The sequence below is a fragment of the Asterias amurensis genome, chromosome 15 (assembly GCF_032118995.1).
Source record: "Asterias amurensis chromosome 15, ASM3211899v1".
In the NCBI taxonomy this organism is placed as follows: domain Eukaryota; kingdom Metazoa; phylum Echinodermata; class Asteroidea; order Forcipulatida; family Asteriidae; genus Asterias; species Asterias amurensis.
The window spans coordinates 2,136,829-2,162,763 of NC_092662.1; the positions used below are offsets into that span (position 1 = coordinate 2,136,829).

General features: G+C 38.1%; 5 protein-coding genes across 8 annotated transcripts; 4 read left to right on the forward strand and 1 right to left on the reverse strand.

Moving 5' to 3' along the window:
* Positions 1–1,439: 1,439 nt before the first annotated feature.
* LOC139948050 (nmrA-like family domain-containing protein 1) lies at positions 1,440–3,823 on the forward strand. Its single transcript, XM_071946051.1, has 4 exons — positions 1,440–1,527; positions 1,761–2,290; positions 2,737–2,936; positions 3,580–3,823. The coding sequence occupies exons 2-4, from the start codon at positions 1,765–1,767 to the stop codon at positions 3,814–3,816; spliced, it is 963 nt and encodes a 320-aa protein (XP_071802152.1). The 5' UTR covers positions 1,440–1,527; positions 1,761–1,764; the 3' UTR covers positions 3,817–3,823.
* Positions 3,824–5,710: 1,887 nt separating this feature from the next.
* On the reverse strand, positions 5,711–9,443 carry LOC139948052 (phosphatidylinositol N-acetylglucosaminyltransferase subunit C-like). 2 transcript variants are annotated; one of them, XM_071946052.1, is made up of 9 exons: positions 9,310–9,443; positions 8,641–8,778; positions 8,365–8,428; positions 7,939–8,093; positions 7,552–7,664; positions 6,995–7,050; positions 6,525–6,672; positions 6,138–6,304; positions 5,711–5,849 (listed from the first exon to the last, which is right to left on the reverse strand). In XM_071946052.1, the coding sequence occupies exons 2-9, from the start codon at positions 8,756–8,758 to the stop codon at positions 5,807–5,809; spliced, it is 864 nt and encodes a 287-aa protein (XP_071802153.1). In that variant the 5' UTR covers positions 8,759–8,778; positions 9,310–9,443; the 3' UTR covers positions 5,711–5,806. The 2 variants fall into 2 exon arrangements, with proteins under 2 accessions (XP_071802153.1, XP_071802154.1); XM_071946053.1 differs by lacking the exon at positions 6,138–6,304 and having other exon boundaries at positions 5,772–5,849.
* A 117-nt stretch (positions 9,444–9,560) lies between these two features.
* LOC139948419 (cilia- and flagella-associated protein 157-like) lies at positions 9,561–17,290 on the forward strand. The gene is made up of 9 exons (XM_071946563.1): positions 9,561–9,633; positions 10,480–10,839; positions 11,509–11,780; positions 12,268–12,421; positions 13,070–13,337; positions 14,093–14,374; positions 14,973–15,190; positions 15,731–15,932; positions 16,469–17,290. The coding sequence occupies exons 2-9, from the start codon at positions 10,673–10,675 to the stop codon at positions 16,610–16,612; spliced, it is 1,707 nt and encodes a 568-aa protein (XP_071802664.1). The 5' UTR covers positions 9,561–9,633; positions 10,480–10,672; the 3' UTR covers positions 16,613–17,290.
* An 815-nt stretch (positions 17,291–18,105) lies between these two features.
* Positions 18,106–21,722, forward strand: LOC139948137 (nmrA-like family domain-containing protein 1). Of its 2 annotated transcripts, none has more exons than XM_071946177.1 (5): positions 18,106–18,163; positions 18,584–18,889; positions 19,494–19,734; positions 20,201–20,394; positions 20,641–21,722. In XM_071946177.1, the coding sequence occupies exons 2-5, from the start codon at positions 18,608–18,610 to the stop codon at positions 20,836–20,838; spliced, it is 915 nt and encodes a 304-aa protein (XP_071802278.1). In that variant the 5' UTR covers positions 18,106–18,163; positions 18,584–18,607; the 3' UTR covers positions 20,839–21,722. The 2 variants fall into 2 exon arrangements, with proteins under 2 accessions (XP_071802278.1, XP_071802279.1); XM_071946178.1 differs by lacking the exon at positions 18,106–18,163 and adding an exon at positions 18,235–18,444.
* A 311-nt stretch (positions 21,723–22,033) lies between these two features.
* LOC139948150 (B-cell lymphoma/leukemia 10-like) lies at positions 22,034–25,912 on the forward strand. Of its 2 annotated transcripts, XM_071946200.1 has the most exons (4): positions 22,034–22,646; positions 23,149–23,443; positions 24,172–24,402; positions 25,138–25,912. In XM_071946200.1, the coding sequence occupies exons 1-4, from the start codon at positions 22,569–22,571 to the stop codon at positions 25,182–25,184; spliced, it is 651 nt and encodes a 216-aa protein (XP_071802301.1). In that variant the 5' UTR covers positions 22,034–22,568; the 3' UTR covers positions 25,185–25,912. The 2 variants fall into 2 exon arrangements, with proteins under 2 accessions (XP_071802301.1, XP_071802300.1); XM_071946199.1 differs by having other exon boundaries at positions 24,172–25,912.
* The last annotated feature ends 23 nt before the right edge of the window (positions 25,913–25,935 follow it).

Here is a 25,935-nt window from a genome sequence, read left to right on the forward strand (position 1 = left end):
CAATCTCTTGAAGGAAAACTAAAATTCAGACTTTTTTAAAAACATTTTCGATAGGTCAGCCAATCAAAATTGTGCTATTTACCCCTGAAAGTAACACCCCGAAAATGTGTTTGTTTCTCCTATGGCTAATTGCTAGTTTGAGCCACCTCCACTTCACAAGCCAATGATGATTATGAATGGCCCTTTTCAAAACGACATGTGTCGGTTAATAAAGTCATATAATTTGTTTGCCTATTTTAGTGTGGTGCCCCCCCCCATCCCCTATTGGAGTTCGAATGCCGGTGTCGCATGCAATTATGTCCTCTATGCAACACTATCCGGAGGACATTATTGCATATGCAATAACGTCCGTCGGACGGTTTTGCATATGCAATCGTGTCCGCCCGGACGCTGCTGCATAATGCAATTGTGTCCGCCCCGAACACATTTGCATATGTAGTTGTGTCCACCCCGTGCAAAACCGTCCTGGCAGTAAACGTCCGTTTGGGTATTCGCTGCAATCATAAAATACGTGAATATTCATGATGCATACATGTACACAGGTTCAGTGCATGCACGCTCGCTTACATGGCAGTCGTGTGGGGCCTACATGTCCACCGGACGGTTTTGCATAGCCCCGGACACAATTGCATATGCAAAAGTTTCCGGAGCGGACAGTATTGCATGGCGGGCACTATTGCATCTGACACCGGCAACCATTTTTTCCCCAACTCTTTCGAAGTCGATAACTTTGATAATTTTTTAAAAAACTAATTACAGAACTGATCAGTTCTTGCCATTGATCGATGTGCCAAAAGAGGGGAGGCGGTCGGCGGGGAGGGCAGTCCAGAAAATAAAAATGAAATATTATGCACTATACCAAGTTTAGCATCTGCACTACTATAACGATGTTTGGTGTATCAATGCTAACAAAACAGCCGTCTGCTGCAAGTACGTCACCATGGGAACATGATAACGAAACAGCCGTCTGTATGCACGTCACCATGGAAGCATGATAACGAAGTCCAAGTTGCTGGGGGAACACTCGAGTTCTAAACAGCTTTTGAAGTTACAGCGGAAAATAATTGATACTTGACTAAACAAACAGTCTATGAAAAATAAATTATTGAATGTACAGAAATTACACCGATTAAAAATACTTCTTATAAAATATTACACATGATTCTTTATAGGCCCTATATAGTTTGCATTCTCCCATAATAAGAAAAACTTTTTATACAACTCCACAATGTGAAACATTACAAGTTTCGAGAACTTTGTCTACAACATGACAATCAACATCATAAGAAGAGTTACATTTTGTGACAAACTACGGCCTGCACTGTTTGCATGACATTGTTGATCAGGTCAGACTTTTATCTGTATATATATCTTTGAAATCGGAAACATAAAAGAAAGGCTAAAGTTCGGGATAAAATCTGCGTGATGTACAACAATCCCAGACGGAAGAATAACTTGTGTGAAGGGTTGTAAATTCATTCCTATCAACAGTTTTCGTGCGGAAACATTTTTAGTTGCAAGGGAAAGGTATGACTTTTTTGTATACTGTTTCTATCCCAACATTTTGGCGGGAACTTTATGGTGTGAAAATCTACCCTTATTTTAAACAAGAATACTGCCTAATCTGGACCGACGCTACGGTTCAAAACCGGCATGTTGCTTCAAGAGGATACTATCTGCAATGTTCGAGCTCAATTTCTTAAGAAGATACTTATAGGGACTATGAAATATAGTAATTATTTTCTCTTTTTCTTTCTTAGAACGATGAAGAAAGTGGTCATCGTCTTCGGAGCAACAGGGCGGCAGGGTGGCTCCGTGGTGCGGGCCCTCCTAGAGGAGTCTGAGAAATTCCACGTCCGTGCCGTGACTCGTAACCCAACATCACCCAAAGCCCAAGCCCTCCAAGCCGCCGGCTGCGAGCTCGTCCAGGCCGAGCTAGCCCAGACAGAGAGTCTCATACCGATCCTCCAAGGGGCAGATTGCTGCTTCCTTGTTACAGTCCCGCCTCAGCAGTTCGCCAAGGATGCGGACAAGATCGAGTACCAATACGGGATGAACTTTGCGAATGCCTGCATGGCGGTTGGACTCCACCACTTGGTGTTCACGACATTACCACATTGTGAGGAGGTTACTGGCTGCCCGGTGCCGTGGAGTGACAGCAAAGCGAAAGTGACGAACTATTTTAAGGAGAAGAACTTGCCGCTGACGGCGGTGACACTATCTGACTTTTATGAAAACTATGCTGGTGTTCTTAAACCGAGGAAGGTAAAAGACGGTGTGTATACTATAGGTGAGTCAGATTCTAAGTTGTTATAGAAGATATTTATGTCATGAACGCGTCATTCACTTCTCACAGTTTGTTTTTGTTCACAATTATTTTCTCGGTCAATGTTGAAAAGTAGTGTGAATCCATTTCTGATCAGCAAGCATACTCACTTATAACATTGGTCCGCTGGCCGAAATGGCGGTTAAAGACATCAGAGGGCCAGTCAAGATTCTCTTCTTGAAAGTGGTCCGGCTGGCTAGTTCAGCGGAGCGTTGCACCACGCCCCTGATATTAATATGAAATATGAACCTGTGATAAAAGCTAATGGACCAAATGACAAGATAACTGGTCCTCGTGGCCAGCGAATTCCGAACCCTGCTTGCAAGCGATGATTCTTTGAACTACAAAACGTTATTGCTTCTTTTCCTTTTCTAAGACACCGACTTTCTTGCCTCTTTTTTCTTCCTAAGAAATACCGACTGGTGAGCAAGCCTACGGCATGATGCACATAAGCTTCTTGGGTGAGGCTGTACGCCACATATTCAGTCATAGAGAAGACTACATCCACCGAGATATCACTCTAGTAACGGACAGACATACGGTGGGCGAGGTGGCTCAAATTATGAACAAACACATCCAACCATTCGGAAAGACCATAGAAAACGCACAGGTAATGGCTCACTTATCGTCTGCTCAGTCACATCAGAAACTAATGCCAATTTCATATTATTTTTCCAATGAAAAACAGTCATTGAATTATACAAGTTTGAACAATCAACAATGTTTGACTTACAAAATGAATCTTTCTTTTTGCCTATAACAATTACTTTGAAGTCTACTTTTGATCAATAAACTCCAGTTACGCTCCACATATTTATGCAAAAGGACCATACAATTTGCACCAAGTACTCTAGTTTTGATGATAAATGAAAGCAAGATAAAGGCTCATACTCTCTAAATAAAAAAGGGCTGCGTGAAAGCACCCTTTGAAGAGCCATATTTTGCCAGAGGGACAACTCTTTTTCGAGTGTTCAACCACTCTATTAGATTGACCTTTGCATCTGTTTGAGTGATTTTTCACTCTGTCCTGGAGTTCAACCCCTCTAAAAGAGTGAAATAACCGCCACTCTTTTTGAAGAGCCATATGAGGGACAACTCTAAATGTAAAGAGGGGTGTTTTTCACTCGTTTACATATAGAGAGTACACTTTCATATAGATGCTACAGTGAGCAAAGACTCTTGACACAATCATTACAAGACATTGTTATTCATTGTACCATACTTTTTTAACATTGTTGTTTTTCCTTTGGCAGTTCACACTTGACGATTTACGAGAAAAGTACAAGACCCAACTCGGCATCGAGACATTGGTCAACTGGTACAAGTTCATCCTGGCGGGAGAGGCATATCCCGGGTACGCCAAATACATGGACATTGAAGGAAGCCGGAAGCTCATGCCGTCAGCTAAAACATTCGATGAATGGGTTGAAGAAAACAAGGAGGCAATTTCTGCTGCTCTTGATCCACCTGATAAATCTATTCGGTTATAGATGACGAGATACGCCAATTTCATCTGCTATAAAAACAGGACATTTTTTCTTCTTCTGAATTGTTGTTGAGTGACTGTTATATTTTGTGAAATAATTCCAGTTTGCTAGAGACATGAAAGAGCAGTTTCAACAGAGGGCGTTTTGACATGCGTAATACTTGGCAGGCATCATTGTTTTCATCAATCGCAGGCGGACGTACCCGTTATCGAAATTATTATAGAAAGCTTCCTCCTGTTGCAGAGTTGGGCTACTCGCACGGTAAATAACAAAATCAATCAATTGTTATCACTACATTGTATATAAAACTGAAATAGGGATTTAATCTTTAGGTAATACTTGTAGGCTACTCGAAAGGGTTAGAAAATTGCTTGCTGTGAATTTTTGTTTTTACAATGTATACTGTGAATGGTTCCCGACTCTGTTTACAGGAATTTCAACAAAACTTACCCGTAGTTGCCAACACGACCAGCCGACTGTATGTACCGCATTCCTTTTGCATCCGTAAACATAATGTTACAAAATATAAGGTAGAAACGATGGTTCATAATGCTAATTAATAACAGAGCGACAGAGCTATATGCGTTGTACAAGTTCTTAGTTTTGATACTCGTAGACTATATTGTGTGGGACACTTTTTCTTACACTGTTGCGCGGTTGTGCGATGCCGAATCACCGTCTTGGTAATTACTGCGCGCAGCAACTTCTGCCCACTTTTAATGCATGCAACTGTTTCACAAATTACATTCCATTAGACCTACATGGATTTTCAATTTGAAAACTATTTATGGTAAAAAAAACGGAAAACGATTGCTATAAATTAAAATTTGATAAAAACAGGGACCTATTTTTTTTACGCGCATGATTATTTACGGTGCAAACAAATTCTGCATCTGTCCACCTGTTGTTTGTAGCACTATTGGCCAATCAGAAGGCAGGGCTCATTAATGCAACATTTTCATTGGTTTACAACCTTATAATATTGTTTACGCATAATAGACTTATGCTAATTCCACACTGGGCACAACTTGCTTTGTCCTAGTACAATAAAGCAAAGATTTAGTTCAATATGATGTACGTGTTGCAACTAACTCCTGTTTTATTTCTGAAAATGAATATAAATATGTTAAGCCTAATTTTATGATAAAAAGGATAATAAGTTACAGAAACTACTGTGTGAATAAAGTGTTTATTAGTATCTTTTACAAAACTGTTTGGAAGGATTTATTAAAGATGCTACGACCGTTTTTGTGTGGTTTCTTTTGCCTGTTTGACCTGAAAACTTATATTTGAATTTGAAACAGCCATGACATGTTTACTGCAATGAGCAATGTTTATAATAAATAATAATAACAAGACTTGTAATGCGCACATATCCACCCTGCTTGGTGTTCAAGGCGCAGTAAAACCAAAACCAAAACAAAAACAAAACACAACACAAAGAAAAACTGACACAACAAAATTAGTCCTTGAAAACCTGTGACATGAGATAAGTTTTGAGAAGAGACTTGAATTTTGCGGTACAAAGACAAGATCTAAGATTAAATGGTAGAGAGTTCCAGATGCGTGGCGCAGGTGAAGAAAAAGACCTGTCACCCCATGAGTGTCGAGACTTTGATTCAATGAGGAGAAGCATGGAACTTGATCGAAGATTCCTTGATGGAGTGTAAACTTGAAGCAGTTCAGAAATATAGTGGGGAGCCTTGCCATTAAGAGCTTTGTAGACAATGAGCATCAGCTTGAAGATGATTCGTTGAGAGATAGGGAGCCAGTGTAGTTGTTTCAGAATGGGGGTGATACACCATAATAAACCATAATAATTTTGATAGAAGCTTTAATGGTAACTTGTGGATACCAAAATCCCTCACATTCAAAAATACCAATAAGGTCACCAAAAAATAGTTAACCAGTTCACTTTGGATTAAAAATCCTTTTTCCATTACTTATGCAGTGTTCAGTTAAAAAATATTTTGTTTTCCCGCCAAAGAAGCAGCTAATGTTGAATCACAGCCTCGTCCCATGGACCATGGATATTTCTAAAGGACGGAAACAAGAAAAACAAAAATTGAAATGTCATTCATTTGTTTTAACCAGGGCCCAATTTCAAAGAGCTGGTTATGTAGACAATAAAGCCTTCTATTTTTCTGCTAAGCAGAAATGATCATGATACCAATTAAAAATTGTAAGGGTAGTTAATAACATAAGAACAATAATAAAACCATTCTTATATAGCGGACATCACCATAAGGTCCCTGTGCGGCAAGCCACATGTATTAGCAAAATTAAACAAAGCTATTAGTAAAGGAAAAGAAAGTAGAACTCACTTTTTGAAAAGTTGTAACCGTATCAGGCAAACAGGAACAAGGAAAGTAATGGCAAGATCAATGAAGACGATGATAATGGCGGCTATGTGACTAACTGTCACCAAGGCAAGGAATGCAACGATAACCGACAACAATGTTAATGGAGTCTGGGATCTCGGAATGCAAACCTAAAAAGACAAATGTATTTAAAGGGAATGAATACCTCTGGAACCATTCAATTGTTTTAATCCCACATATACCAAGTTATGTAGATTAATACAATGAAACTAACCCGTGGAAATTTCATTTAAAGATGTGGTAGCAGTTTTGAGATATCAACGAATATCAGTGGCGGTCTAATGCACACCGAAAGAATAATTAAATCAGAGAAAAGTTTCAGACAGTTACCTTAAGTTTTCGTCTGAGTTCAGGCCAGAGTGCAAACAACTGCATAGCAACAGTGACTGTGGCAAAGGCATGGAGAGTAGTAGGAAGTCTGGATGCCAGACAAACAGATGCAAATATAGATGCACATAGTGAGACAGGTCTCCTTCCCCTGAAATATTACAAGAGTGTAATGTAAAATTGGTTAACTCAAGATGTTCTTATATAAACAAACCTAATATTTAAACTGTTTCTAGGCATTGTTGCCATCTTTGCAAAAAAAGAATATTTAACTACTTTATGGTGCCATGTACCCCCCACCCCCCCCCAAAAAAAAAAAAAAGTGAGCAAACTTATGTGTTGATAACCAGTGAATTTAAGTTAAAATATGCAGCTGCATAAATTGCTGAAAATAACAATGCTGAATGTTCCCATTAACAATTAAGACTAAAAAACATTTGATTGTAAAACTAACATGAAAGCTAAGATCATACCTTGTCTCCGTCGTCACATAATCATGAAAGAGCAGATTTCCTAAGAGCATAAATACCTACAAAAAATAAGAGATACATTCGAATGTAATTTAGAAATTGACAAGCATCCATTAAATTCAAATGTTTGGTATGCTTGTCCCAATGATGAACAATTGTTATTTATAAGAGATGTTAAATTTGCATCGGGATAAAGAATATTACTTTTGGTTTTACCTATACACCGATGTGTGTTAGCACTGTATACTCGGTACTTTCCCCGAGTCCTGTGAAAAAATACCACAGGCATGTTACTCGGGTGGGATTCGACACCAATGACCCTTACAATTCTAGAGCAGTGTCTTACCAACTAGACTACCGAAGTTGCCCGGTAGCTAGAGGCAGTTCGAATCCTATGTTTTGGCAGCGGGTACGGCAACAATATAATTGTTATTTAGACCTACAGTTCCAATTCCTACAAAATCTGACATCTGCCTGAGTGAGGTTTTAGAAGAAATTGGCACTGTAAGGGTTAAAGGAATAAACTGTGTCCAAAATATTAAATGTTACTTAATACTTACAGTCATTGCATAGATAGTGTCTGTACTAATGGTATCAGTCAGAGTTTTCAGGATTGGTGACAAACCATACGAGAAGGCAACAAAGATGGCAGTACTTTTAACATCATCCAAGCCTGTAATAAAAAACACCAAAATCCCTCAAGTAAGTCGGCATCACTATTAATAATATTAATAAATAATAATAAGCTTGCATTTAAGAGCGTCTTTCCAGAGGTCGCAAAACACGTAAAAAATCAAACTCAAAGATGGGCCCCCCCCCAAAAAAAAACTACTGTCGGCGAATGTACTCATTAAAAAAATAATAATAATTAGCATTTTCCAGTACGAAATAATGTCAAAACTCTTAAAATGAGGACAGAGCCCCGACAGGGGATACTTGGTACTTACGAGATCTTCCGCTCTCCCTCCGATCCTGTCCTCCATCGATGACATCATAGAGGATATAGCCAATCAGAGACAACCCAGCGTTGAGGTACAGCAGATTGACTGGAGAGAGCAATTCCTGTTGCATATACACAAATAAAACCACAAAGATGCAGATACTACAAAAAGAGAAAAATTGAAAAGAACAACAAATTAGTAATAAACTGTTTTGATATTTGATATTTATTTGATATTTATTTGATATTTAATAGAAACAAAAGAACACAAATTGTAGCCCGCAGCTGCAGGCCAAATTGTGTTTGTTTTAAAATATATTGCTTTAAAAAAAGTAATTATTACACACATTAGAAATTATAAACAGAGAAAACCAACCAATAAAAACATTAAAAAATGACTCCTGAAAAAATGCATTCCACTCGTTAGACATACCTACTTATTTGTTGAGTCACAACGCCTGATTCCCGCACCACATGCCACAATTCATACGTAGTTTCTGCATAAACAATAAAACAAATAAACTTGTGAATGTTAACTAAGACTAACACTATATTGAATTTGAAAAGGAAAATAACTTTGAATACACAAATAACACTGAATACAGTCATAATTTTCCCTCCATGATACATCACATCAATAAATATAACTTACAAGTAACTTGCCATTCAAAATCATTAGAAAATTTGAAATAATTTTTTCGAAATGTACCTTTTCTCTTCAACTCCCCAAGGAAAGATTCATCAACATAGTTATCCGGAACACCCTGGTCTTTATACAAGACTTTCTGCCACCTTGGACGATAATTGTTGCCTATTCCATTGTCCATCTTCCACTACTACAACAAGACTAACAAAGTACACAGAAGACAAACTTTATTGTAATAAAGACAAAATTAGAATGAGTTCAAAAATCAACATGGTTGGCAAAGTCAACAAGTGAAGAAAGCGAAGTCTGTAAATAATTCCGATGATTGTAATAAATGTAACCCTTTTTTTGTTTATTTGATGTTTCAACAGAAAATGGCAGTGGGGAAATGTGTGTAGAGCCCAAAATTATCCCAATTTTAAAAGCCAAAAATTGCAAACAAAAAGCGATCTGGAACTGGCAAACTGGTCAGCTCATGAGCTCAACAACTAACCCCATCAATGGTGCCAATAAATACGCTGGATTCCCTCCCAAGAAGCGGAGGGAGTCCACCAGCGTATTGGCACTGTTAATTGGGCTACTACACTAAATTGCTCCATGATCATGCAATGACATCCCAACTCCCCAATTCAATGACAACAATTGTGTTGTGAATTGTGATTGCTCAAATAAACCGGCATAAAGAGCAAAAAAGTGGCAGTCGGACACCAACAATTTTCCCTGTAACTTTACCATGGAAAGTTCCTTCCTTTTCCTTTCTGTTTGGTTTGACGTACACAGAAAGATTTAGATTACTGAACCGTTCAGTCTGAACTGTGCAGTAGATGAGCTGAAAACCATCTCATGGGCGCAGCCATCTTGTTATTAAGGAGTTATTAAAAACAAACAAACGCATTCTTTCACTGGTAATCAGAAAACTGACTCATTAAATTTTGTGAGCTGTGCTGGATTGAGTACCAGTTGTGTGTTTATATCTGACGTCACGCTTCTTAGCGACGAACGAAGCAGCGACGAAGCAGCACCAGCAGCGATGGCGCTATGATTGGGAGGATTCTGGTAAGATTTTCGATAGTGTTTTACTAATTTATTTGTTGTCCATAGTAGTTCTTTCGTTTATTTCTGTGAAACTGATTATGTATTGAATATCTAGACAGGTAAGTACTGACAGATATATTTCAGAACGTACTAAAAAACAGAAGAAACAAAACCATTATGATGATTAGATTTAGAAACAAGTTAGCATGGTTAGTGACTTTGTGCACTGCACACAAACTGCGTGTTTTTGTGTGGGCAGAGGGAGGGGAAGGTATGTGTAAGAGGGGGGGGGGGGTTGATAAAGTTACTCGGAAGAAAAACTGAACAACCTGAAATCCTGACAGACATGATGATTAGAAAGCATGTTTGCATTGCCAATGTGTATTATTTTACTGGGTAAAATTATTAAAACAAATAGGCCTAGCTTAGCTAGGCCAATAAATAAATAATTTTTTTAAAATATTTTTTTATAAAAATAAGTCAAAAAAGAGCTTAATATCCCGGCCCCTATCCCTTGCCTCGTCTTGGCACGCCAATGCATTGATTGCCTGAGTGAGATGCGAGATCTAGTCCAGTGTAGTACAGTACTACAGTAGTTAGTAGCATGGTTCTCTGAGATCCAGGTAAAAGCAAAGTGCTATTTTTAAAAATAATTCTGTTATAAATCACCCTTGAAATTGTCAAACTGTTCAATAAGTTTTATTAATTTGCTGTCAGTGCCATAATTAGTCTTATTTTTATACCAAAATTCATCCAAGATTTTTCTTGTAGACATGTGACCTGCTGCAGGTATAAAACAAGCTATTAACCAGTTTTGTAACAATAACTTAAAAAAAGACTTTTTTTTTCTTCTTTTTTTTTTTACAGATGCTGACAATTGCAAGACATGAGTTAAACTCAGGTTGGATTGAACGCGGATACACACTTATAGACAAAAAGATGAAATAACAGCCGAGCACTCGGACGTACTTGATGGACCTTCTTGAACCTCAGTTTTGAATTTAAAAGTTGAGAAAAGCGACATTTACTCAGTCAGTGAACTTGAATCTTTGGCAGAAACATGCCACCCAAGAAGAAAGGAGGCAAGAAGAAGGGGAAGAAAAGTGGGAAAAAGAGCGGAAAGAAATCCGCGAGGGCTTCCTCAGCGCCCTCGGGGGCCAACCTGACCGAGGTCAGTAAGGAATTTTTCCTGATACAGATACGCGACTTAGAGCAGAGGCTATTTAGGTGAGTAATTTAAATTTTGTCGTTGCTACCCCCAACTTGATAGAACGTGTCATGGCCGAGAGGTCTAGGGCACCAGACTTGGCTGAGTTATTGCAATATGGGTTCAAATCCTGGTCCCGAAGCTTTTTTCGTGAAAAATGCTTATTAAAGCCATTGGACACTTTCGGTAAACAGTATTGTCCAAGGCCCACACATCGTGTATCACAACTTCTATATAAAATAACAAACCTTTGAAAATTTAGGCTCAATCGGTCATCGGAGTCGGGAGAAAATAACGGGAAAACCCACCAATGTTTACGCACGTTTCGCCGTGTCATGACATGTGTTTAAAATAAATCCGTAATTTGATATTGTTTTAATGTTTTCTCAAAAAGTAAAGCATTTCATGGAATGATATTTTAGGAGAAGTCTTTCACCATTACCTTCTGTAAACCCTGTAAATTATTTGTAAATATGTGAACTTTTAATTTTTTTTCTGTACTGAAAGTGTCCAATGGCTTTAATGCTTAAGCAATTTTTAATTGTGCTATAGTTAGGACGACAATTTGCTTTCCTTTAAGCAGCGCTATGACAGTGGACCCTCACTTTTAACTTATTGTAAGTGTACTGTTGTCTCTGCTAAATGTTTCCTCTAAAATTATTACAAGATCATTCATCTTTACACCACAGATACCAAAGAAAATGCGATGAACTCGAGGTAGCAAATGGAGAATTCAGGGCCCAGTATGATCAGATGGGCACCGACAAGAAGGAAATCGTCTCCTTCTTGAAGAAGCAGCTTGAGCAGCGACAGAATGACATCGCTGATCTGAACGATCGCCTCGTCGGCCTCCAACAGATCAAGGATGCAGAGAAGGATGCTTACGAGCAGCAGCTCGCTCAGCTCAGAACGGAGTTCCAAGAAACTAAAGATCAACTTACATCAGAAAATATGATTCTGAGTAAGAAATATTATTACAATAGTTTGACCCATACAACTTTGAGAAATATGCATTTGAACAGTCAGTGTATGATGTCACAAAATTCAAATGGTACCCTCACCAGAGGGAGACATTTCATTGGCTTATAATTGTGCGTGTCTATCGAATCGTCCTCAGCGAGGGTGGTATACTATATACTAAGTGTCTGTTGCAAAGCAAAATAACTTTTTTTGTAGTGTAAAATAAATTGGTAAGATGATCATGGATCAACTTTTACACCTCAGGCAGAAATAATAATAATAATAATAATAATGAACAGCACTTATATAGCGCTTCACACAACAGTCCCGAAGCGCTTTACAAAAATTAATGAGTAAACAGGTTAGTTTTCAGCAGATGTTTGAAAATGTTCTCGTGGAAAGAACCATGGAGACAGCTGGATTTTGTACCATACAAATTTGTTTTTGTGGTACAACTTGTTAAACTTCTAACTTCCCTTGAATTAAAGGTGGAAAGCTTGCATCGTTGGAAGAGTTCAAAGTTCAGAAGGAGGATCTTATGGCCAAGTTTGCCCAGATGGAGCAGGAGCTCGACAATCAGCAGACGGAACACAAGGAACAGATCTACCAGCTGGAGAGGAAACAGGTGGTTGACAAAGACAGGTGGGTACACAGTCTGTGATTGGTCAGTGGTTAAAGGACACAGTCTGTGATTGGTCAGTGGTTAAAGGACACAGTCTGTGATTGGTCAGTGGTTAAAGGACACAGTCTGTGATTGGTCAGTGATTACTAAGGAACTTATACCTTTGTTTTTTTAACCATTTGATTGTTTTAATTGTATATTATTGTAGATATATATAATAAAACTGACCTGTGAAAATTTAATTTCAAAAGGTAGTAGTGTTTTTTCGATATCGCAAAAAATCCGGAGCAGTTTTCTCCATGCTGGAAGAATAATATACAATTGGATAACACAATCTGAGAAACTAATCTTACCGTAGCTTTCGCAGATTTATATTTTAGGGGGATAACTGATATCTTTTTCTATAGAGCCACATTTCTTCAAAATTACAAGATTTCATGGGTTTACAGGGAATTTTGGTCGTGCAAACTCCAAATTATTAGGCACTCTTCACTTACACAGCTAGTGGAGAAATTTGCACTTGTAAAGGAAGCCGAGAACGTTGATTGTAAGCGCAGATTTCTGTGGCAGGCAGAGCAATGAAATTGGGCCCTGAAATCTTATGAACTCTGTAGATCTCCTAAATGAGTACAAAGGTTAAATGTTTAGTGTTATGTTTCTCTGAACAGGTTGAAACGAGAGATGGTCCTCCGCGTGAATCAAGTCGCCGCCGAATTCCGTAAAGTCTCCAACAAACAAATGGCCGACACCACCAAGCGCACCATCCGCGAGAATGTTAGCATCCATGCCCAGCTGTCCAAGATGTCCGACAAGACGATGGAGTTGATCGAAGAGAATGAGCAGCAGCAGGCCAAGGAGAAGAAACAGCTGCAGCAGCTGGACATGTTGGAGAACAACGAGAAGGAATTGGCTAAGAAGAATCACAGCAATCAAAAGGTAGAAACAGGTTTTTAGATACCTACTTGCACACTTTTAACGCCTTCAGCCCCTTTGTTTGTGTTTTGAAAACAAAATTATATTAAAGAAGAAGAAGTCTGTCTCACCAAAAACAAAATGTATCTTGCGGATTTGTATTGCCTTAGTACATCCCAAAAGCATGCCTGATACTATCAAGAGTCATCATGTAGTCGCGCCGGCCGCCGATACAAACAATCATTGTGTTATTTTTGCTGTTTGCACTATACCTTTCACCGTACCTTAATTTCAATAATCAATATTGTTATTGTTATAAACTAAAACCTATTAATTTACATTATAAAGGGTCCAGGCTCTGTACAAGCCTAGGCTTTTTCCTGGTGCCCTCCTCTTATCACTCGTTGTTCTTATTTCTTGTATGTTTCATGATTATTTATTGTGATATTTGGAAATAAAAAAACAAAACAAACAAAACAAAACAAACAAAACAAACAAATCATAGGCGATTGCCTCCATGCCCTTGTCGCCCTTGTGCTCTTGCCTTTGTGGCCTTTGGACAGTCCCAGTGCAATTTCTGTCATTACTAGCTGCCCTTTACTTTAAAAAAATGTGCCTTGCCCTGTCAAGAAGGGAGAGTCACCATGAGGAAGTTACCCTTCAAAGGTCAAAGTTTAAAAGCGCATCGAGCGTCTTTTAAGTCTGATTTTGGCGCTATATAAATACTGTTTATTATTATTGTTGTTATTAAATGTTGCTTCACTATGTTGTCACCACAGGTCATTCGCATGCTAACAGAGAAAGCCAAGCAGCAAGAAGCACTCATCATCGACCTGGAGGAGCATGAGAAAGAACTCCTGGAGGTGGAAGCGGAGGCTGCTCTCCTCCGGCAGCAGACGGAATCATCTCGCGAAGAGATGCAGTCCATGGGTAAAGAGATCGAGCAACTAGAAGACAGGATAGAGCTGATGGAGAAAGAGAAGAAGGAGATTCTGAAGAATAAGGAGCGGCTTGAGAGGATACTAGCTGAAGCGGCATACTCAATGCATAGGATACTAACAGTAAGTACTTTTGACTATCTGAGTAGATTCTACAGACTCTCTTCAGATGGGAGTCTAAGCACAGAACAATGCTTTAGCAGGGTAAAGTCTCTAGCCAAAATACTGAGCCCTTAACTTGAGCAAAATTTTCATAGAGCTGCTTAAGCACAAAAAAGTGGCTAAGCACAACAACAAAAATTCCTCACTAGAATGAGGTTCCCATCCAATATAGCGTGTACCATTTTTAACTGGTTAGAGTTTGCCCTAAACTTTTTCATTGACTGGTCTTAAGGACCACTAAGTTTGTAATTTCACTGGTCTGTCCGCTCTTCTCCAGTCCAAGCGTTATATTAAAGAGAGTTGCTTTTTAACACTGAACTAGTAGCCAGCAGGACATAATTCTGACTGGTCCTCAGGTGTCTTATCTGGTATTTGGCCGTTGGACCACTGTTAAGAGAGAACGCTGCTGGTATCCTGCAAATTTTTCCCTTAGCATAAAGCAATATTTGCTGTGTACTTAAGTAGCTCTATGAAATTTGACCCAGTAAAGCAAGTCTACACTTTAGAACAAAGTTTTTACTGCTTCCTTAAAGTAAGATTATTTATTTGAACCCATTAGTCGAGGCCAGAGGAAGGTGACGTTGAGGATGCAGACGAGGACGATGGGATTGAACAGCGTGACAGCATGCTTGAAAACCTCCTGGTCATCCTCAACAGTGCTGCTGCCATCGGAGTTGGCCCATCACCTGCGAGCTTCTTGAGGGAAGATGAAGCCATGTATCGTACAAAGAGTAGGCAGTCAAATATACCAGGATCAGGCAAGGGATTTCAACCAGGGTGAGTGAAAACTGTAGTGGCGAGTCTTGCTGACCCACTCTCAAGATACATTTAATAAACAGCAAAATTCAGGACATACTTTTAAGAAGTCCAGGGGCAAATTTCTTAGCACTGCTTAACAAGAAGCAAATTTTTGTGGTCAATGAAGCGGACCAAATTGCTTAAGCCTAAGCGTATTTCATAGGTTTGCAAGAAAACTAGGCGGCAGGCTTGTACAATTACCGTCAATTTGCATTGTTACATCATTCCTGTGCTTACGGTCAGCAGCGCTATGAAATGGAAACTCGCACAGTAAGTAGTTAAGCAGCTCTGGGAAATTGGGCACAGAGATTTAACGTGACGAACTTGTCACATGTTTATACGTAGCTGTTATCATCTTTGTGTAATACAAACTTGAGACAAAAACATGACTGAGTATTTTGTGAACATTATAAAACTGATGTGTAAACAAATTTCTAAGGGACAAATTTCTAAGGGATTGTATTGCTGGTATTTACAATTTTAGAAAGTAATTCCAAGTATTTTGTTTATCACCTATAGCGTGGCACCCCTCTCACCGATCGCCAAGGGTCATGCACCACTGCCCCATTACCAACTGGGAGACCTTGGTCTGGTACCCAGACCCAAGCCTGCATCCTTCCAAGCTGATAAGATGAGGCAGCTATCAGCAACGAGTCGGTTGAACAGACTACATGGGGTCAAGACACGCTCTGTTGGGATCCAATCATCAAGTGGACCACAGGTAGAAAAAACTTCCTTTTCTTCCTCCAAAACAAAAATTCTGAATAAACATGAAACACACCTGGGTGTGATTAGAACCCACTACCTTTGCATTGCTTGAGAAGTGAAGTTAAAAACCACAAGTTCCCTTGAATCTATTAACGGATGTAGTAGTCCTGGCTGATTTCCTACCTTCAACCCAGGTAGTAGTTTATAAGCAGGACAGTTCTTTTCAGAACTAAGTAATGACCGAATTCTGAAAACTACTCCACGGCAGTAGAATCAAAAGCAAGACCTAGTTCCAAAAAGAACAAAATCCACAATTTTGACGAGACCCCCACATGTCTACTGTTCGAGAACGTCTCTTCTAGGGTCGAAACGTCTGCCAATTAAATATTTTTGCATTTACTCCATAGTTCCTTTTGCTTTATAAGCAGTTTGCAAGAGGTTATTCTATTTTCACAAAACAAGTCTATCAATAAAAAAGTCAGTAGAAACCAATTTTAACCTAGTACTTCAATAACAACTTTTTGTTACTGATTTTCTCTCACCTTTTAGACACTGTTCTACTCTGACCAGCTTCTTGGAGGTGGGACAAGCGCAGCTACATCAGCTCTAGTCAATGAACTCGCCATTAAGGGCCGCCGTCCGTTAGGTCCAGTCAGAGCCCAAAGGAATGTTTCAAAATCACTGGTGCTTTAAGACTGGACTTAATAATATCTTCTTTGGACCGCTATGATGCCGCCATCTTCCCCTGTATGAAAAATTACAACCATAAAAAAAATACTGTTATTCATAACATAGAGAAGATTCTCCAAGTGCCCAATTTCATAATAATCATATTAATAGTGGCTAATTGTATGACACTCTAACTTTATTACCCATTGAACATTTATCCCCGCAAAATGGTGTTTTAAATGCTTTCATGTTGGTCGTGATAAAAAGTGTGTAGATGGAGGGGGTGACTTAGTTCGGGGGCAACTTTATAGCGGTGACTTTGTAGAGGGTGACGTCTTTGCTTGGGGTTGAGATAACTGGTGCATGTATTCAACTAAATGACTTAAACCATTGCCCCAACCTAACGAATTTGAGTCGGGTTCTAAAACTGTAATGTACAAATATTTCATCATGTTGAACAGTATGTCACAAATAAATCCTGCTTATTTCTATTTGTAGCTTTGTTTTTGTTAAACTGATTAAATAATAACAATTAAAACAAATTTAGTTCCGTCCAAATTATCTTTACTTCCATTGAAGAAATGAGTTGTAAATAACAGTGCGTTATCCTCCTGCTATTTTTTAAATTGCCTGTACATAATGTATATACATGTAGTTTGTGAGTAACTTTACTGTGTTGAATAAATTTGAATCAATGCTAAGGACCAAAATTGTGTGTGTATTTATCATTTTGTTGTTAACATATCTTGAAGGGCAGTAACATTTCACAGATCTGCTTAAGCAGAAAGCATTTGGTTAGAAATGTTCTGCTAAGCAAAAGTTAGCAGGATACCAGTCACAGATAATGGGGTCAAATTTCATAAAGCCTTTAAGCGGAAAATACTGCTCAGCAGATTTGTTGCTAAGCAATAAATGAATTTGAACCTTTGGCAACTTTCAACTTTTTGCAGGTATTTCTTTTTCAGCCAAGCAAGTTCTTTTTCTGTGCTCAGCAAGTTATTCTGCTTAAAGTCTTTATAAAAATTATACCCTGATGTTTTAGCTAGGAGCCGTGAGTTTTGAAAATTTCTCATCATTTTTTATCTTTGAATGTTTTTTAATTTTGCAAATAAAGGTCTACTTAAATGTTATAACACAAACATCAAACGACAATCCCCTTATTATTATTAAAATAATTAAATTGGAATCAGGAAAAAACAGATACACACGATAATGTGTGTAGGCCAGAAAACGGGGTTACATTTAGTCGCGGGCTTTCTGAATTTGTCTTTCGGCGTTCCATACTACCAAATGATCCGGAAAGTTTTATATTATAGAACATGTAGTATGTGTCGATATAAAAGCACACCTTTAATTATACTCCACAAACAAAATAAATATTGAGTAATGTAAAAAATAGTAATAAAACAAATTTATTTTGCACAAATATTTTACAGACATTTCTAAAAGCAAAATTTAAAGAAACGCCAACTGCACGTTTATAACTTATTGGATGAGCGTTCGTCTGTTTGTTGAATCGTTACTCGATAATTGATTGATGCGTCTGTAGCAACGGGGACACCTGTCGTGCAAAGTGTAAGTAGATACCCTTAAAACAACATTGTTTAGGGAAACTGTTTGATCTAAAATTGATTTTTTGTATGCAAAGGCAACAAAAAAGGTTGCAGCTGTTTAACATATGTTGAAACTTGATGTGTTTGATATGTGTTTTGAATACTGTTTTCAACAAGGAAGACATGCCAATGCCCGCACTCGGCAGGCATGGTCAGTGCATGTGCGCGCTGTGCCGAATGGAACGAGCAAGTAAATACTTCTTCGTGATGATTTTTTGAGTACAAAGAGTGCGAATAAAATGTGTAAGATATGCTGATTTTGAATTGTTTTAATAATTAATTTCATAACGAAGGAGTAGTGGCAGGCAGTTGTCTGATAACATGATGGAAAATTTTCAACAGTGTTGTAATGTAACATCATTCATCTATTTTTACATTGCAGTTAAATTTGGAATAATCGTTCAAGATGGTGATGGTAATTGCAGTGTTTGGTGCCTCAGGCACGCTGGGAAACTCTGTGGCACGCGCATTACTGCGAGATTCATCGCACTTTCAAGTGCGCGCAGTGACACGTAATCCGAACAATCCTGAGGTATTGGCCTTAGCGGACAAGGGAGCAGTCGTCATTAAGGCAGATATGAATGATCGGGAGAGTCTGGTTCCTGCGCTTAAAGGAGCTGACGGGTGCTTTGTAGCAACTAACGTACCATTCTCAGATCCAATGTGTCAGGAACTTGAATACCAGCAGGTAGGTTCACTTTTTGAAAAACAAGGGAGGCAGGTATCAAGGTATCTGCAAAAGTGATGACTGCATGGCTGATGACTGGCACTTTAACTCGTAGTCCTGAAGAGAGCGGTGTGAAAAACCCACACAATTAAGGGACTGGAAAGGCATTTCACATGCAAGGGTTTCGGTCCATGGGATTACTTCAAACTAATGTCCACAAAGGTGGAGGCATGGAAGAAGTATCTTAAATGTACTTAAGTTCCTTGTTTCAAATGTTTTTCATCGCTATCTCTAAAGACTCAAACATATATAGATCACAACACTTATTCTTGTTGCTCATATATTGAGGACGAATCTTCAATATTTCATGTGTAAAGCCTGGTTCATACTTCCTGCGTATGCAAAGGCAAAGCAAATTTTGGTGACCAATAACCGATTTGCGCTGTTTTCTAATTGTGACGAAATAAAATTTGCAGTGTTGAAAAAAAAAAAGCATTCACATGAAGTATGAATCGGGGTTAAGTTGACAGGAGAGCTCAGCCACCCAAATCCAGTGAGCCATCACAAAGCACTTCACCAATGATACACGTTAATACATATTTTGTGTATATATATTTTTTACCAGGGAGAATGCGTGGCTGACGTTTGCATGGCCATGAAGGTAAAACACATCGTCTTCAATGCTCAAAGTCACGTCAGCAAGGTCATCGGAGTGAAAGCCAGACACTACGACGCAAAGGCCTACATTAATGACTACATGAACGAAAGGGAACTTCCACTCACCAGTGTTATCCTCCCATTTGCGTATGAGAACTTCCTCGGGGAATTCAAGCCGGAGAAATACCAGCAGCATGAGTACACCATTGGTAGGTTTCTGGCATGTTATCTGTTGCTGGAGAGTTAACTGGACTCCTCAGCCAGTGCAATTTTGTTCCTTAATTGCACAGTGTTTTTTGGATGAATCTGCTACTCTCTGAAACAAGAGTGAATGTTTTGCTTATTAAGTGTGAAATATGGACTTGTGAGAAAACTTGAGAACTAGTAAATTGACAATCCAGAAGGTCCTGCTGGCTGGTCACTGAAAAAGGGTTAAAGGGCAAACCCTTAATTGCCTTTTTCTATTTCATGAAAAACTGCTTACCAACCAAAAAGGCCTATTGTATAAAATAATGCCAAAAATAGTGAATGGCCTGACAAGGTAACCCTAGAAGACTCTTTCTCAAAGATTTAGAAGAAAAAAGAAAAGAAAAAAAATTACCTGAAATGAAAACCAGCTTTTGTATTTTTGTTTATATAATTTTTTTTACAACTTTTAAATTGTATTCTTGTCAGGTATACCTATGGGAGACCTTCCCCTCAGCATGATGAGTGTCAAGCAACTAGGGGAAGCAGTGTATTTCATCTTTTGCAATCGTGCCAGCACCGTCGGAAAAACCTTCTCCCTCGTTGGTGACAAGCTCACAATAAAAGAGATTGCTTCCACTTTGACATCGCACCTCAGACCTAATGTTGTCAGAGACATGAAGGTAATTTCCTGATGACCTGCGTTTTCTAAATGCAATTCTGTCGCAAACATGGCTAACATCCAGTGATCAGGGGCATACAAGGAGACAAATATTAAAGATGAAAATAACTTGGGGCAGCTGAAGATTCAAAGGATACACCTATGTATTAGAAATGCAGAGTACAAAAGACAGCAAAAAAAGAGTGAACACAAAATATCTTAATTTGCTAATACCCATTTTCTTGTTTTCTTTTATTTTCTGAAACAGATTACACTTCCGGAATTCCAGAAGCAGAATTGTTTGAACCCTGGCAATGATGACATCACCAACATGTTTGACTTTTTGCATAAAGTCACCCAGAGGTTCAGCATTGAGACTTCAAGAAAACTAATCCCTGACCTTTTGACCTTTGACCAGTGGGTGTCTCAGAACAGGGAAACTATTTTAAAGCTAATTCTGAAATGAATTGTTTTCTAAGGTACAATTTGGCCGTTGAAAAAAAGGAAATAGTTGGCCTCTGACAGGCACCCCCTGAACAAAGATTTTGAAAAATATGGAGACCACTAACATGATGGCTGGAAGGGCAAAGTTGGTAGAGCGTCCACATGTTAATTCAGAGGTTAAAGGTTCTAACCCTGTTGTCTTCTATTTTTTTTGACCCCCAAATTTAATTTAAAATATCCTGTTCGTTTCCCTTGTCAATTGCTTTGATTAACTTTCAAACAATAAGCCACAAGGGAAACTGCGGGGTTAATTTAAAATGATGTGGGGTTGAGAACGAGTGTGATTTGAACCACTGACCTCTGGATTGTTTTTTAAATTAAGTGCCAATAAACTTGTGTCATATTCTGATTTCATTGGTTTATAGAAAATATTCCAACAACCGTCCAATTGTACTTCTCATTTTACATTTTTTATAAACAACATACCTGAAATTCAGATGTATATATATTTGTCAGCAATGATATTCATTATAAATGTGTGTTAAATGTACATTCTTTTTGTGTGACCATTGCAATAATAACAACGATCTTTCTAATTGTGGTAGGACTAAAATTGGAAAACATGATGATTTTTAAAAGGATTCCAGCAACAGTGAAGAGGAAAATCATGTCCCAGAAAACAGAGGTGTATTTAACATTGAATTAGTAAAAAAGTAAAGTAAAGACCTCATAAAATGATGCAACAATTTTGGTAATTTTTTCTCAAATTGTCAAATTTAAAATTTAGATTTAAACTGGTTTTTGTTAGAAAAGTATACTTTTTAAGGATTTCCTGGTTAAATTTTGGCTTAACCTAACTTTATTTGTATTTGTATATTTTGAATCATTATTTACATTGTATCTTGGCAATAAAAGATATGGTAAAATGAACTATAAATTTCAACTATTGTTTCACTTTTGATCGATAGAGAAGTATTATATGTTTGCAGCATTCTTCTTTGCAGAAAGAAATCTACCTCAAACCATCGGTGAAAACATTTTATGCCCACTTCGCTGTCCATATACAAAAAATACGCGGAACTTATAAATAACCCATTGATCTCCATTATACTGTCAGTATAATGGAGATCAATGAAATAACATCAAATAACCTCAACTGCTGTTCTATGCATGCTGGCATTTACCACAACCTGATAAAACAGCCGTATAAAAAAAAAAGTCATAAACAAACGATTCAAGAAAAGTTAGATTTCACTTCCTGATTTGTAATACAATTGTATTGTGATTTGGAGAATCTGGACGGTTTATAAGGACTAATTGGACTTACGGGAAATCCCGAATTATTTTCGGGAGATATTCATAGATAACTTCTTGTTAAAAAAGGTGATTCTGTGTACTGGCAAGTCTAGTTTTCCATTACACAGGATCCGGAAATGTGTTCTGCCATGCCTGCCCGGAGTTCATTCGGTGACAACCAGGAAATCACGAACTCGAACTAGATTATAGTACACACAGACTGAATATTGTGACTGATTACTGGTGAAGTGTGTGGTGTCGGCGGCAAATGTCAGAACTGGACAATTGAGTTCCAGTTGTCTTTTCTCTGGCACCTTCACAGTTACTTAAAGTTTAGTTCTCCTTGTTTTATGATTTGTGTCTGAGTTGCACTCCAACAATCACTTGAGGATATCCTGCTGATTTATCAACTGTGTTGTATTTATTTACTTGTTAAGTTCAACTGACTGTGGGTTTATGATTGAGACAATGAGTTCTTCAAATAGACGGGAAGTACTCCAAAATGAGGAATATCTTATGTTTCTTCACAACAGAGTAAGTTATGATTTTATTGCCATCTTGCCAAATAATTGTTGTTGAAATTTATACGTCATCTATGACTAATAGAACTATGCGGTTTTGTTCCGCTATCGTCTCCCGTTACGATAGCGGAACGAAACCGCATATAGTTCTAGGAGTAATCTATAACCCTTGGTGATGATTTAGTATCTTCATGTGCGCTATTGGTTTATCGTATCTGTAAAACATGTGGGGAAAATTTGTTTGTTAACCGATTTAAAATGTTTGGTGTTATTATTACTTTTGTTATTAAATAAATGCATCAATAATATTCATTCATTTATTAATGTTTTGCTCATGTGTTCATTAGTTTATTTATTTGCTTTTAAAGTACTCAAAATGATACAATATTGATATTTGTTTAGTGGTTTACTTAAATCTCCTAGTATAATATAAGGCTGGTAAATCAAATAGCAATGGTATGTAACAAATGTTTTACGCAGTATTTTTACATTTAGTTATTAATTTTTCCTGATAGTTGCTGGATGATCAGAGAGACTTCCTTTGTAAAAACGGACGGATCAACCCGAAGCATCACTACCCATACCTCCGAACAAAGCGAATCTTAAACAGAGAAACCTGCGCAGAGATTGACCACATCGTTGGCCCGACAGCAAGAGCCAACCGCTTCATTGACGAGTTACAGAGAAATGGCAGCCCAAGAGCTCTCGTCTGTTTCCTTGAGTCGCTGAGGAGAGACGGGACACAGACATTTGTTTTGAAAAAACTAAACCAAGCTCTGGCCAATATGAGAAATGACCTTCCACTTATGGGTAATTTCATTTATGTCAATTTATCTTTTTTTCTTTCAAAGTGGCTGGAATTTGTCTTCACTAGTTTAGTTTTCTGTTTTGGTGGTGATAGTTTTTCAGAGATCATTGTTTAATGGTGTACCATGCATTGTTGGTATACTTCGGGTGTTGTTGTTGCATTGTTTGTCTGATTTACTTATATTTGTTTTGTTAAGTTGGCTCTGGAGGGGGGAGAATGTCATACATTGCATCCTTTATTTAGCACAGTAACTATACTGACGCATTTTCCTTACAAGACAAAGTACTATGGAGTTGGTAAACTTTTTCATCAACAACACTTCCACAAAAAAAATCTTTTTTTTTCAAGTTCTTAAGAGCTTGTACATGTATTTTTTTTTATCAACCTCACTTTCACAAAACAACTTTCCTTTTCCAAGGGCTGGTTACAAGCAAAGTTCCTAAAGAGTTGGTACTCTTTTTTATCAACATCACTTTCACAGACAAAATTTAAGAGCTAGTTACAAAGACAATTCTTTAGTGCTGGTACTCTTCTTTTTATCAACATCACTTTCACAAAAAAACTTTCTTTTTTTCAAGAGTTAATTGTTACAAAGCAAAGTTAAGTTCTTTTGGAGTTGGTACTCCTCTGCATCAACATCACTTTCTCAACAAATTTTACTTTCTAAAGAGCTTCTTACAAAATGTCTCTCAAATGAGATTTAACCAAACGTATTATTGTTTTGTATCAGATGAATTTCAAAGTGAGTGTACCCAAGAGTTACGACATCAAACGTCAAGAGAGTTTGAAGAATCTTCCATTCCGTCTGAGGGGGAGGGAGAAGTAAGCGGAAGTTCCCTCGAGGAGGGGCAAACGGCCTTTACCACTACAAGTTCAACACTTCTAAGACCGGGGGATCCTGGGGCACCCCCGCTTCCCACTTTTGAGGAGCTGACACAATTTCCAAGCAGTTCAACTGTTGGTAAGTGCCCTGGGCCCAATTTCACAGCACTGCTAAGTACAACAATTTGCTTAGCAGGAAATTCCTTGATGAAAACATTGTTACCACAAAATTTCCATGTGTTTTTCAGGATAAGCAAACAACAGCTGAATAACAGTAACAAGCAGTATACAACAAATGGAAATTTGGTTAGTAATCCTGTTTTCATCAAGGAAGAAATTTCATGCTAAGCAAATTTGTGTGCTTAGCAGCTCTATGAAATAGGGCCCTGGTACTGATAATGTTGGTTGGAGGAGTGGAGGAGTTTGTTTTATCCGTGGTCTCCTTGACAATTTTATATAAGAAATAATTGCTGTTGTTAGAGGGAAGGAATTATATTTGTTTTGCATTTTGTGTGCTAATAATAAAATTTCATAATTACTCTAATATATAGCTGGTTTCCAGTAGCACCATATTGTATCTTATGGTAGGTTATGTTCTTACATAATACAAAAACACTGCAACTGTAACACAACTTATTTCAAAATTTGCTAATTGCCAACAGTGCTTTTAGATTTTCTTCAAGTTTCTTGAACAAGGGTTGTAGCAAACATAAACAAACATTATAGAGAAACTATAATGTCTTTGGAAATTGGAAAAAAATGCAGATGATTCTCGGCCTGGCGGACATCATGTCTCATGATTACCATTGTAACTTACAACAACAAGCAAAACAATTTTACTTTCATTGCATTGGAATTCTCTTTTTTTTTCCAGATAAAAGTGCTGACAGAGGAGATGATACAAATCTATTGGAAAAATAACCTTGAGAGAATGAGGTTTTTCTTTCTGCCGACACACCTCTGGTCAATCTGTTTAGATAGGTAAAGAGTAACTTTGATTTTCCATTTTCCAAGCAGTCATTTGGTACAGGCAATATAGTCTCAAAAGCTATGTAGTTTAATGTGCCTTAAAGACACTGGACACTGTCACAGCAGGGCTCGAATTTCACGCTGGACCGCAGGCCCGAGGCCAGTGATTTTAGCTTCGGTCCAGTAAACTTTATGTCGAACAAGTCCGGCGGTCTTGTGTGTTTTTTTATGCATACTAATATAATTGTATGAAATATATTATCTTTCATTAAAAAATGTATTTCAATCTCATTTAAAATAGAAGTCTTTGCTTTACTTGTCGTCAAATCAGTGTTCTGAGCACGCCTGTGGAACGTCAATCCGTCCTTTTTTCACGTGCATCAGGCTGCATACAAGTTTTCCATTCAGTTTACTCATGCCCACACCTTGTACATCTAGTCTCAAACCATTTATGTTTATGCACCCGGGGAGTGAGCAAGCGGGGACGAGGGAGTGATGTGTTGGTACCCGGCGCGGCGGCACAACTTAGTACAGCGATGTTTGTTTACCACTGACCATGTGTAAAGTCTGATACATTACAAAGGAGTGTTGAATTTGCATTAAAGGAACACGTTGCCTTGGATCGGACGAGTTGGTCAAAACAAAAGCGTTTGTAACCGTTTTTTATAAAATGTATATGGTTGGAAAGATGTTTTAAAAGTAG